The sequence below is a fragment of the Oryctolagus cuniculus genome, chromosome 11 (assembly GCF_051225735.1).
Source record: "Oryctolagus cuniculus isolate XC-2025 breed Fujian yellow rabbit chromosome 11, ASM5122573v1, whole genome shotgun sequence".
Lineage (NCBI taxonomy): Eukaryota > Metazoa > Chordata > Mammalia > Lagomorpha > Leporidae > Oryctolagus > Oryctolagus cuniculus.
The window spans coordinates 117,530,548-117,543,233 of NC_142877.1; the positions used below are offsets into that span (position 1 = coordinate 117,530,548).

Genomic DNA, 12,686 nt, shown 5'->3' on the forward strand with positions numbered 1-12,686 from the left:
TTTTGGGTTTTTAAAGATTTATTTGAAAGGCAGAGCAGCAGAGAAAGAGGGACCTTCAGCCCACTCCCCAAATGCCTGCAGCAGCCGGAGCCGGGCAGGCTAACGCCAGAAGCCAGGAGCTTCTTCCAGGTCTCCCGCAAGGCTGATAGAGGCCCAAGCACCAGGGCCGTCTTCCACGGCCTCCCCAGGCACATTTGCAGGGAGCTGGATCAGAAGTAAAGCAGCCAGAAATGAGGACAATCCCCACACACCTGCCGTGTGGCCCCTTCCGGACGTGTCCGGGGATGTGCCTGCCCGGCCCTTCCCCCCCCCCCCCACCTGACCATCATTGCCACTGCCAGCTGGACACCGAGCACACAGCAGGGGTGCCGCTGAGGGCATTCAGGGGCACAGGCGTCCTCTAAAGGCGGGGAGTTTGCTGAGGAGGCTTGGTGTTTGGTGTTGAACTCCCGGGGTCCAGCCTGGTGAGCAGGGTACTTGTACGACAGGTGGGGTCTGCGGAAGGCTCACAGGCGCGAATCCCCCGGAAGGGCAGCGCCAGGCAGCAGGGGCATTTCTGAGACACTGAGGGTACTTCCTGTTGTCTCTGAAGTCTCGCTCTGTAGCTGCCTGCCCATTCCACCCTTGTCAGCCAGAGCTTGCACTCCAGGGCTCGTAGGCCAGGAAGTAGTTAATGCACCAACTCACCTGAGTCAATGCTGTCTGCAAATCACAGGTAAACTCAAAGCAGCCTGCACCGGGCCCTCTGTACCCATACTCCCAGGGACACGGCGGGCGCCAGCTTGGGCCCTGGCTGGAACAGAACAGAAAGGGGGCCTTGCTTTTGCCATGACCGAGTATCACTACATCCTCAAAGCATACAGCTCTGGGAGTTAAGCCGCTGCCTGCAGTGCCAGCATCCATAGGACTGCCTGTTCGAGTCCCGGCTGCTCCACTTCTGATACAGCTCCCTGTTAATGTTCCTGAGAAAGCAGAAGACGGCCTGAGTACGTAGGCCCCGTCACCACCTGGGAGACCCAGATGGCGTTCCAGGCTTCTGGCTTTGGCCTGGCCCAGCTCTAGCTATTACAGGCATTTGGGGGAGTAAACCAGCAGATGAAAACTCGCTCTCTCACTCTGTCAAATAAAATATTTTTTTAAAGACAGCATTTTATGAAAAGATTTATTCATTTGAAAGGCAGAGTTAGAGAGAGAGAAAGGGAGAGACAGAGGTCATCCATCTGCTAGTTCACTCCCCAGATGGCCACCATGTCTGGGGCTGGGCTAGGCTGAAGCCAGGAGCTTCTTCCAGGTCTCCCACGTGGGTGGCAGGGCCCCAAGCACTTGGGCCATCCTCCACTTCTTTCCCAGGCGCATTGGCAGGGAGCTGGCCGGGAAGTGGAGCAGCCGGGACTCACCCACATGGGATGCCCATATCACAGACAGAGGCTTTGCCTGCTATGCCACAACCCTGGCCTCTAAAATAGAATCTTTTTAAAAACAAAGAAATAAATTAAATTTGTTATGGGGGCAGGGATAAAAATGATGTCTCTGAAGTATGTACTTTATCAAAACTTTTGAGCCTTGAGCCATATACTGGTTTTTTTAGTCAAAGGTTAAGAATATTAATTTTTAATTATTTGAGAAAAGACCATAATCCGGGGAGTATCATTTTGGGGGGAAGGAGGGCACGGAGAGGATACGCTGGGTGCTGTCGGGAAGGGGAGAGGCTGGAGGGGGTCTTGGATGTTTTTGATTCTGAGCAAATTGGAATTTTGGGCAGCAGCAAAGAACTGCACAGGAGTCAGCTACAGCAGACAAACCTGTGCTTATCACACGCAGCCCAGAGCCGCTGAGCCGGAGCGCGAGCTGGAGGGGGCCTTCGAGGTCACTGCTTGCAGCAGTTTGGGAACTGGCACCAGAAGCTCGGCTCGGCTCGGCTCGTCCAGGATTCCACACCAGTGTCTGGCAGAATCCAGCACCTGATGTCCCCCGGCCAAGTCTGGCTTCACTCTGACGTTGGTCTCAGGTGGATGGAAACAGAGCGCGGACTTCACCCACACGCCCAGGTGGCCTGGGCCCACAGAGGCCAGACAGAGTGCTGGCAGGAGGGCAAAGGAGCGGACTCCAGCCAATGGCCAGTAGACGGGCTGGGAAGCAGGGATGCCTCGTCCAGGACAAGCCTGGTGCTCCCCTCCCAGCGCGCCTCTGCCAGGCACCTGCCTCTTCCCTCTTCTCCCCAGAACACCGAAGAACTCCAGGCTGCAGGTCTTTTGCACTCGCCTTTGGAGAGCAGGCTTCCGGCTCTGCAGATGGCAGATAGCCCCAGCTACACATGCCACATGCACACTCCCGTGCATTGCAGTGCGCGTGTGCACGACACACACACACACACACACACACACACCAGCATCAAAGCACGCCACAAGCCTTCGGGGCTCACAAGCCCTTGGGTGACTGCACAGTGCCCGGTAGTGCCCCTGCACACACCAACACAACGAGGATCTTCTGTGCTGAGCTACTGTCTTGCCTGCCCTCCTCTGTCCTCCCTGGAGCCCCGGGCCCCAGCCCAGGATGGCTGCCGTGGTGGGCCCTGCTCTCTGCCGTGCCTGGGCTGCCAGGGCCCCTCCACCCTGTGCCGAGCCTGCTCGCTGTGGGCGTGGAGCTGTGCTCACCGTTCTCATCTGGCAGCCCTGGTTATGGCTCCCAGCCTGGGGAGAATTTCCCTTCGCAAAGTTAGATAACAGGCCGGGTTCTCTGTCAGAGGATTGGCGCGGTGGCTCCACGTGCTGCAGCTGGCGCAGGGCCAGGTCCGCCCAGCCAAGCAGCGGGAAGGGAAGGCCTGGCTGCAGCCGGAGCTGGCAGGTGGCCGAGCCGGGGGTGGACGGGCGGGCCGGGGCCGGTGCTGCCCATTGGCTGCCTCAGGCCCCCACCCCGCCTGCCTCCCTAGCCTGCGGCTCCCAGGCCAGCCCCTGCCTCTCAGCTGCTTCCAAACTCCCGGAGCAAGCACCTCCTGCCGGGCCATGTCGAGCTGTGACCGGATCGGAGTGGCCCCTGCCATGGACATGCCTGAGGTCCTCAAGTCCCTGCTGGAGCACTCTCTGCCTTGGCCAGAGAAGAGGACAGGTAGGAACGCGGGTGGTCTGCACTGGCTGGCTGCCCAGGTGTCCAAGGGGCGGGAGCACCCACAGGCACAGAGTCAGGACGAGCATCCCCAGCTGGGCGGGGGGGGGGGGGGTCCCTGGCAGGGGTCTGTCTGTGGTCTCATCTGGGGCAGAAGGGTGGGTCACAGTGCGGAAAGGGACTCGGGGGGTGTGGGAGCGCCACACCAGCTCTGAGGCTGCCCCCAGGGCCTGCTAGCCTTGGGAAGTTATGACCAGTGTGCAGCCACTGTGCTTGGGCCAAGGACAGGATAAGATACAGCTGGACTGACTGCTGCTGACGCTCTCCCTACCCACCCCCGCCCCCGGCACCGGGGGGCAGGCAGAGCAGTGGCACAGCCGGCAGGTGTGGGCAGCAGGGGCCCGGGAGTCTGGAGAGAAGCTTGCCTTGCCTGCTGTGGCTCCCGGCTCCTGCGCTGGGCTGAACTCACGCACGGGATGGAAGCTGTTATGTAACAGGGCCACACGGCTCGAAGCCCTGCGTTCCTAGGATACCATGGCAAACACGGGGCGAGGCAGCGGGCGGAGGAGGGCGTGGACCGAGGGGTAGCTAGGCAGCCAGCACCAGGTATCTTCCTGGGAAGCCCAGGTGCCCCAAACAGTTAGTTAGCAAGAGTTGGGGGCCACCTGCCCGGGGTGCTTCCTCGTGATAAATGCTTCTGCTCCAAGTTGTCAGCACTCACCCTGCCTCCTCACCGCCTTCAGGGGAGCCCAGCCTCTGCTGCCCGAGGTCACCTAGGGGCCCGGGTGTCCCCTCGGGGCCCCTCCCTCAGGCCTCTCCCTCATCCTGTTGTGCTAACACCTGCCACGTCTCATCCGTAGGTGGTCCTGGGCGTCCCCACAGGACTTCCTTTCCCAGGACTCTCTCTGCCCACTCTTAAAACTTTGCAGCCAGAGAAGAGACCCCCCCCCCTTCTTGACCTCTTTTCAGCCCTGGGGCTTGTTTTGTAAAAGCAGGAAAGAGCAGGCCGTGGGCTCTGCTCTTCAGGAGCCCCTGTGGGAGGGAGGAGGTGCAGGAGTCAGGGTTGGGTCCCAACAGGGTCCTCCATGGAACTTTGGGCCTGGGCCACACTCCAGGTGGGCATCACAGAGCTCCCTCGCCTCCTAGAACCTAGGACCCCTGCTGCTCACAAGAGAAGCCCACCCCTCAGGGAAGCCCCCTGCAGCTCAGCACCCAGATGGAGTCCACACCCACAGCCAGGCCACTGTTGGCTTTTTTTGCCCACGCCTGCAAGAGGCCAGGCTGGAAGGATTTCTGAGAGCTGAGTTGGGGGAGTCCCTTCTGGGTCCTGGTCCTGTCCTCCCAGGTGCCCCAGCGCGTCCCACTGCACTACAGGGCCAGGTCCCAGCTGAGCAAGGGAAGGTTTTCGGGAGCAACTCGGGACATTGCTCCTCGGTCAGGATAACCGGGCCTCTGTGGCGGGTGGCAGCTGCCGGCCACAAGCTCCCAGCTGGTCTGCAGAGCCTTGTGACAGCTGAAAAGTCCCCAACCCTCCCAGGCAGGGCGCAGCACTTAGGGGACTTGCCCAAGGTTTCAGGCAGAGCCCTGCCAAGAGCTGGCAGGCTCTAGCTAAGGATTAGTTAGTCCCGTAAGGCGGGCGTGGGCCAGTCTCAGGTCACCTCCTGTCACTTCGTGTGGCATCTCACTGCACGTTAGGAGCCCCCTGGGCGGACGTGCCACGGCAGCCAGGAAGGCTCCTGCACACTACTTGCATTCACTGCTTCCCAAAGCCCCACACCCTCCAGATGTGGATAAAAATAGATGTCTACCTGCAAAGCTTGCACCTTACACCCACCACGCAGAACTGGGATCTGACACAGTCGTGTGGCAAGTGCTTCAGGAGGTCTGGTCGCAGCGGCTCCTCTCCCCACTGCCCACCTCTGTGGCTCCGGACCTCAGGGCAGAGACCGGGGAGGCCGTCAGATCTCTAGCTCTCTGCTTCCCTGTGAAAGGGGGCAGGTGTGTGCTTGGGGGACGGGTCACAGTCCCCCGCTTTCTCGTGGTGCGCCAGCCCAGTGGCTGCACCTGTGACATGGGGAGGTCACGTGCAGGGCTACCCTGACTCCAGTGGGAGGGAACCTCCGCGGAGGGCAGGCAGAGCGTGAGAAACTCCAGGTGTGCTCTCATGAGACTGCTCTGTCTGCAGTCTCCCACTCCATTTTCTGGTTGAAGGCTACTCCCCGAGAAGGCTACTCCCCGAGACCCGCTCCCGCGCTCCCCTCTCGCTGCTCCTGGATGTATTTATTTGAAAGGCAGTTAAAGAGAGAGAGAGAGAGAGAGATCCTCCATCTGCTGGCTCACTCCCCAAATGGCCGCAATGGCTGGGGCTGGGCCAGGCCAAAGCCAGGAGCCAGGAGCTTCTTCGGGGTCTTCCACATGAGTACAGGGACCCAAAAACTTGGGCAGATAGCTGCCTTCTCAGGCCATTAGCAAGGAGCTGATCAAAAGTGGAGCAGCTCGGACTCAAATCAGCACCCATATGGGATGCTGGCCTTGCAGGCAATGGCTTAAACCGCTGTGCCACAATGCCAGTCCCAAGCCACCTTTCTCAGGCAGCGCTCACTGGACCCGAAACTCCGGGGGCTGCCCGGCAACCCTCACTGTCGGCAGAGAGGAGCACATTCAGCAAAAGAGTGGGCCTGGCTGCCACTCTGCCTCAGTTTCTCCTCTATGTCTGTGGGTCCTGATCCCTAAAGACTACGCTTCCTGGCTCTGCCCCCACCCTCTGTCTCATGGATTCCCCACCTGGCGAGCCTGTTCCAGGCTGCTCGCTCTCTCGTTCTTCTTCCTTCTCCAGCCTATTTCCGGGAAGACGGCACAGTCTCTCAGCCTCACACACCTACTGCCCGCACCCCCTCCCCGGGGGGCCTTGCCTGTGCTCAGAGGCGCCCCCATCCCCATCCTTGCCAGGAGCTGTGAAGCACTCAGAGGTGGAAGGAGGCTTTGCACTGGGCACGCGGGGTTCCCACCTGGGGGCGCTCCTAGACCAGAAGCACCGGGCCCAGCAGGGAGGCTTCTAACCAGACAGGACCTGACCCCACTGCTCAGGTCTCCTTGACTTGGCCCGCTGTCCCCAGACTGTAAAGAGGAGAGGGAGAAGGCCCGTGCCGCGGGCTTGCCGCCAGGATTAAATGAGTTACCCCACGTGAGTGTTTGCAAACTGCGAAGCGCGGGCTGTTTCCTCTGTGAAAGGCAAAGAGCGTGGCACCGGGCTCCCTCCGCCCCCCCCATCGCGCTCGCACTCTGGCCCTCCTTCCCGGCTTCCCGCCATCCAGAGAACCGGATGTCACTGCGGTGCAGGACGGCCTCGCTGCGGCTCCTGGGGTGTGGTGCCGCGGGCCCTGCACAGGAGAGCCCAGGATCTCCGCAGGGCTGTGGGGGCAGGAGGAAGGGGCTTGGGACAGTGCTCAGGGTGGACTCCGCGCCGCCTGGCCTTGGCAGAGGCGCGTGTGCCGGCCTCACAGCCTGGGGCGGGGGGGGGGGGAGCAGCTGGATGCAGTTCGACGTCTTGAGGAAGGGGGAGGGGGCTTTGTAGGTGCTGGATGTGTCAGCTGGTTTAATCCTCACCACAGCCTTCTAAGGGGTGTCTTCACAGTCTCTGAGCGAGGAAATGACTCCAATGACTGACTAACCTCAGGGCCGGTATGTGGGGCCCCTCCCTCTTCCCTCCCACTTTAGGGGCCCCCACCCCAGTCACAGAAATTCGAGACACTCATTCTCGCCAAGTGCCAGGCGGAGGGTGGCATCCAGGGGTCCCTCTTCTTCTTCTTCGTTTTTTTTTTTTTTTAAAGATTTATTTATTTATTCGAAAGTCAGAGTTACACAGAGAGAGGGGAGGCAGAGGGAGAGAGGTCTTCCATCCGCTGGTTCACTCCCCAAATGGCTGCAATGGCTGGGGATGGGCCAGGCCAAAGCCAGGAGCCAGGAGCTTCTTCCGGGTCTCCCACGCAGGTGCAGGGACCCAAAGACTTGGACCATCTTCTACTACTTTCCCAGGCCACAGCAGAGAGCTGGATCAGGAGCATCTGGGTCTCGGACGAACCGGCGCCCATATGGGTGTCGGCACTCCAGGCCAGGGTGTTAACCGGCTGCGCCACAGCGCCGGCCCCAGGAGTGCTCCTCTAGCAGGCTCTCACGGGGCCTGACCCAAAGCGGGGCTGTGGAAGGAAGGATTCCTGATCCCAACAGCTGCGGTCTCTTGCGCTGGCGCTGGGACCTGTGCTCTGTGCCCTCGCGCCACTGCCATGGTGTGGCAAGGGAGGTGTGGTGTCTGCCCTACCCGGGAGAGAAGGGTGCTTAGAGAGGGCAAGGCCACACAGCTGTCCAAGGGGTCCAACCCCGCGCCTCCCGCCTCTGGGCGTGTGCGTACCCACAGGATTCCCCGCTGCTCACAACCACGTCCCAGGGCAGCAGTGCCTCTCAGTCAGCCGATCATTCCTCCTTTGCTTCCTGAGCCCGTGTTAGCGCGCGGCTGACCCCGCTCCCCCGGCTCGGGACTGCAGTCAGGGGTCAGAGCCGAGGCTGGGAAGGCATGGAAGGGGCCGTTACACCGCCAAGGCCCTCCCCTGGGCAGGACAGACTCCGCGCGCTGTGGCTCCAGGAGCGGAGCAAGGGGGACAGCCCCAGGAAGGCAACAGCCTGCAGGGCCTCGAGGGTCATAACGGGGCGGGAGGGCCACCCACCCCCATTATCCGAGGAAGGGGCAGGAGGGGAGGAACGAGCAACCCAGAGGGAACTGCGGAAAGAGTTAACTTTAATGGAGTGCTTGCCGTGTGCCAGGTGCTGTCCTGTGCGTGAACTGCCTTAAGTCTGGCACTCGGGCACAGAGAAGTTGAGTAACTTGCCCAAGGTCACACAGTTAGGGAGCAGCTGAAGTGGGAATCACACCCAGCCTCCCACTGTACCCCCAGCACGGCCTCAGCTGGAGGGGCCATGGCTGTCGAGACGCCGCAGGGGCTACAGGTGAGGCCTCCCCCCGGAAACGGTACCAGCAGAGTAGCTCTGTGCTACTCTGAACGCTGGGCGGGCACAAAATGCAAGCCAACCAGGACACTGGCGCTCCCGAGAGTCCTGAAGAGATGGGCAGGGATTAGGGAAGAGCCTCCACCCACCACTTCGCCCCAGAACACACGGAGACCAAGGTACAAAGCAGAGAGCCCAGAACTATGCAGCCACAGGTATGTGGGCTGGCAAGCAGGGCAGGTGCGGGGCCGCGCCACAGGGACGGCTCCCGCTCGTTATGCCAGGTCCAGTTGGGAACCAAACACAATGGCTGCTATTTAACACCAGCACCGCTCCGAATGCATGTGACTCGGCTGTGAAAGGCTTTGTTAACCCTCCTACCAGCACTGCCAACAAATATTTACTGAGCTCCTCTCCTCAACAAAGCACTGTGCCCTCCTGCATGCGGAACTGGCAGAGGACACGGAAAACCGGGCCGTGCCGAGCTCAGCGGAAGCCGCAGCGTCGTGCTCGGGGCCCACTTGTCAGTCCTACTGGGTGCTGAAGGGCTGGGAGCAATCTGGTCAAAGGCTCCCACGCTGGAATTCGAATAATAATAATGATCCCAATTGGCACGATGGGTTCATGAAGATCATTTCTGTGCATTTGCTCGACGGAATTAAGTTTTCCCGGGGGATTCCGGAGCAGTAAAGAGTCCAGCTCAGGAGTGCGGACGCTGCACATCCTCTTCCGGTTCTCGCTTAGATTCTGTAACCCACCTGCAGAGCCCCAGCCTTGTCCTCATCCCCAAAACAACTCAACCCCTAGCCCAGCGCAACCTGAGTGCCACCCACGTCTCGCCACTCACTGTTCTGGGCATACACTTGGCGTTGCTTATTGCAGAGGATCTACACAAACGTTCTGAGAGGTAGGGCCGTCCATCTCAACCTAGAGGAAAACATCCGAGGCCCAAGGCCACGGAGCTGGGCAGTGGCTGAGGGGAGACTCTGGGGAGGCCCGCCCCCCGAGCCCACGGGGACACTAGGACCCCCACTTCCCTCCAGAGGCCGCGGCTCGGCAAACCTATTGCCACAGAGCACCCAAGTGCCGCTTCCTGCTTCTTAAGTCTTAACTGTGAGAGGACACAAGCTTACCGAGGTTCTTTGTGGGGCTAAGCAGCCACACAAATCAGCTGATTACTTCTCCTAACGTTTCTGCTTCTGTTGAGGTCGCCCTGTTATTTTCCCCAACCCCGAGAGTGGATGGAGGCAGGGGGAGGCCGCTGTGGCGAGTGAACAAGAGACCAGAAATGGCAGGCGCTGCAGGCCAGCCACATGGCCAGTCTCCCAGCTCGCACAAGAGCACACACGCCTGCCTGCGACGCTCCTGCCGAATTTGGGACACGCCAGTCGCCCTCCGGCTATCCTGGGGAAACCTCCCCGTTGCAGGGCGGCAGCACAAGGCGGTGCACACTCAGAGGAAGCACGGCCTGGCAGCCTCGCTGCTGGCACACCAGTGGAGCAGGCATTATCCATTTTGCATAACTACTGCTAAAGAAAGAACATCTCAGTCTGTACTTCCTCCATCCCACCTCTGTCAGGAACAAATGTCCTAACTTTCCACTGCGCCGGTAATCATTTATCCGCCTCTGATACCTTGACAAGCGCTTTCCTCACTCAGTAACGCCCTGTTAGCCACAGAAACGTACGTCCCACTCCAACCTAGCAGGCCCCTCTGCTGGCTAAACTACCCACGTTACTTAAAAGCTTCGCGTACTGCTTAAATCAGTTTCCTAGGAGTGCCCTTTGAAACTTGTTTCTAAAAATCTCTAGGCTACTTTCCCCTAACAACAATTATCTTCCCACTAACAACAATTCCACAACACACAGGCTCTTTCTGGACACAACTTACTCTTTCCACTACATGCAAAGGGACCCAGGGACTGTGTTCGTCTCTGGATAACCGATAAACCAACCAATCACAGTTTTAGTAGAATCACAAAATGGACCGTTTGTTGCAACTTTGCAATTGCGCGACTACTGCACTGGCTCACAGAAAGCCCTGAGGTAGACCCTGTCCTACCCGTCTCCCGTGGCTACCACAGGAGGCAACAGGTCCAGAGAAGGATGAAGTCTAACAGTGTGGCAGGAAGAACTTGAACTCTGGAGTCCGGTTCAGTCGTCCTGTCCCTACCACCTACCAGAGTCCTTCAAATTTCTAGCTTCCCAGGCTCAGTGTATTTGAAAGGCACAATGAGAGGGGGAAACAGAAAGGTCTAATTGCGGGTTCACTCCCCCGGTTGGCAGCAACAGCCGGGGCGCACCAGGCCAGAGCCCGGGAGTTCATCAGGTCTCCCACGCGGGTGCAGGGGCCCAAGCACGTGGGCCGCCTTCCACTGCCTTCCGAGGTGCATTAGCAGGGGGCAGCGGGGACTCCACCTGTGCTGGGATGCGATGCCCGCCTTGCAGGCGGCGGCTCAACCTGCTGTGCCACAGCCCGCCACCCGACTTCTCCCGCGAAATTCGGATCGCACCCGCTTGACAGCGTTCAGGCCGCCGGCGGGCGCACACCCCGGGAACCCACAGCTGCCATTCTACTGCGCCCCCTGAGCCGCCACAGGGACCCAGGCCAAGGCAGCCAAGGCCCGCCATCAGGAGGAGTTCCGGTCAGTTCCGCAGCTTCCTGCGGCGTCCCCAGCTCCGTGCGCGCCCCCAGACGGCGTGTCTCCCCGTTTCCCCTCAGGGAATGATCGTATTTTGAGAGAGGCGGCCGTGGGCTCAGTACTCTGTGTAAAAGAGGTTTTGTTTTTGTTTTGCCCTAGGAAAAGGGAAACTCGTAGGCCAGAAGCGAATTTCAGAGCCGATGAGGTCGGCAGAGAGTATCTAGCCCAAGCTCCTAACTATGGCCAAGGACACAGCCCAAGTGAAGCCACTGGACTTTCTCAAGGTCACGGGCTAGTAAGTGGGAGCGCGGGCGCGCGTTCCGGCCCGCCTCAGGCCGGGCCTCCGGGAGGCTCGCTCCACGTTAGTGTTTATCTGCCGCCGCCGCCCACAGGGACACAGCCGGGATCGCCAGGCAACCCGACACCGGCCTCGCGGCGGCCCGGCCCTCGGCCGACCCCGGGGTCGCGGCGGGAGGCGGAGCGCGGCCTAGGCCTCACGCCCCAGCCCCACGGCCCCGGGCAGAGTCCGGCGAGCGAGGCCCGCCCCTCCCTTCCTCTTCCCTTTCCCGCCCCGCCGCAGCCCCGCACGTGCGGCGCCTCGTGCACGGGCCGGGCCCCGCCCCCGGCCGCCATTGGCTGCTTCCGCGCCTTCTCCCCCTCCCCCGCGGCTGGACCCTGCCGCGGCTCCACGTGACCCGTGGGGGGCCGGCCCGACCGCGCCCCACCCCGCCCCCCTCCGGCTGAGGCGGGGACCCGCGGGAAGAGGAGGCGGCCGCGCTGCTCCGGGTGTTCTGAGACGGGGAAGAGGCTGCGGCCGAGAGGGCCCTAGGACAGAGACTCTGGCAAGCGCCAATCAGGGAGCGCAGGGGCGGGGGCTCCTCACCTGGCCCCGCACGTGTCGCGCTCACCCTGCCTGCCTAGCCAATCGCAGCCCGAGAAGCCGCGCCCGCCCTTCTCGCGGGATTGGCCAATCCGGAGCCGCCGTCCGGGGACGCTGGCCTGGCCTCATGAATAATTAATACGCCGGAGTCGGTCCGCAGGCGGGGTAGGGATGGAGGGAGGCGGGGGTGCTGTTGCGCGCCTGCGCAGTCGCCGCCCGGGTCGGCAGCTGCGGCGGGTCGCACGGCTCCGGCCCATCTCGGGGGGCGGGCGGGGGAGGCGCGGCGCGCGAGCGGAGCGCGGGGCACGATGTCCGACGCGGGCGGCGGAAAGAAGCCGCCTGTGGAGCCGCAGGCGGGGCCGGGCCCGGGCCCGGGGCCGGGGCGCGCAGCTGGGGAACGGGGCCTGCCGGGCTCCTTCCCGCTGGTGCTGAAGAAGCTGATGGAGAACCCCCCGCGCGAGGCGCGCCTTGGTGAGGGGGGGCGTCCGCGCGCCCTGGGGGCGGGACTTCTGCAGGGGCGGGGCCTCCTGAGGGCGGGGCTGGGAGGTCGGAGGTCAGGGTGAAGTGGTCCAGCGGAGGGGGATGGGGCCAGGGATGACGAGGAGCCTGGAGGCCTAGGCAGGGGCTTGGGGAGAGGCGGCCGGGGGCGAGCGAAGCGGAGGGGGGTGGCGGGGCCGCGGCGGGCGGGGGAGCTTGGGGTGGGGGCGTGAGGAGGCTGGTGGGGTCGGAAGCGGCCGCTCACGTGACGCCCCGGGGCGCCTCCCCTGGAGCCGCCTGCATCTGCCTCGCCCGGGATGCTTGCTTGGAATGCCGGTTCCTGGGCCCCACCCAGGCTGCGGCTCCTGGGATGGGAGTCTGCCTTTTAAGGAGCATTCCGTGTGCTTGCCACCCCCGTGATTGCAAAGTCCGCGCCGAAGTTGGAGAAGGGCGGGTCCGGGGTGGCAGGTATGCGGCCTGCCGCGCTCCTGGGTGCGGAGCATCCCCAGGGACTGGGTGCTCGCTGGAGCTCCTCTGGACACGTGTCCCCGGGCTGCTGCCGAGGTGCAGTGAGAGATACACGGG

General features: G+C 62.0%; 1 protein-coding gene and 1 long non-coding RNA gene across 7 annotated transcripts in view; one reads left to right on the plus strand and one right to left on the minus strand.

Moving 5' to 3' along the window:
* Nucleotides 1-10,897, minus strand: LOC149123641 (uncharacterized). Its single transcript, XR_016217058.1, has 3 exons — nucleotides 4,911-10,897; nucleotides 688-793; nucleotides 1-204 (listed from the first exon to the last, which is right to left on the minus strand). It is a non-coding gene; the product is annotated as an uncharacterized LOC149123641 (long non-coding RNA).
* Nucleotides 2,810-12,686, plus strand: part of TEF (TEF transcription factor, PAR bZIP family member) — a 25,276-nt gene continuing 15,399 nt past the window's right edge. The window contains exon 1 of one of the 6 annotated variants that reach the window (XM_089309011.1): nucleotides 2,810-3,105. In XM_089309011.1, the coding sequence (XP_089165137.1) occupies nucleotides 3,003-3,105 (103 nt within the window). In that variant the 5' untranslated portion in view covers nucleotides 2,810-3,002. Of the gene's footprint in view, nucleotides 3,106-11,097; nucleotides 12,096-12,686 lie in introns of those variants that run through there. The other 5 variants (XM_008275170.5, XM_002721393.6, XM_089309010.1 and 2 more) reach the window with 5 other exon arrangements.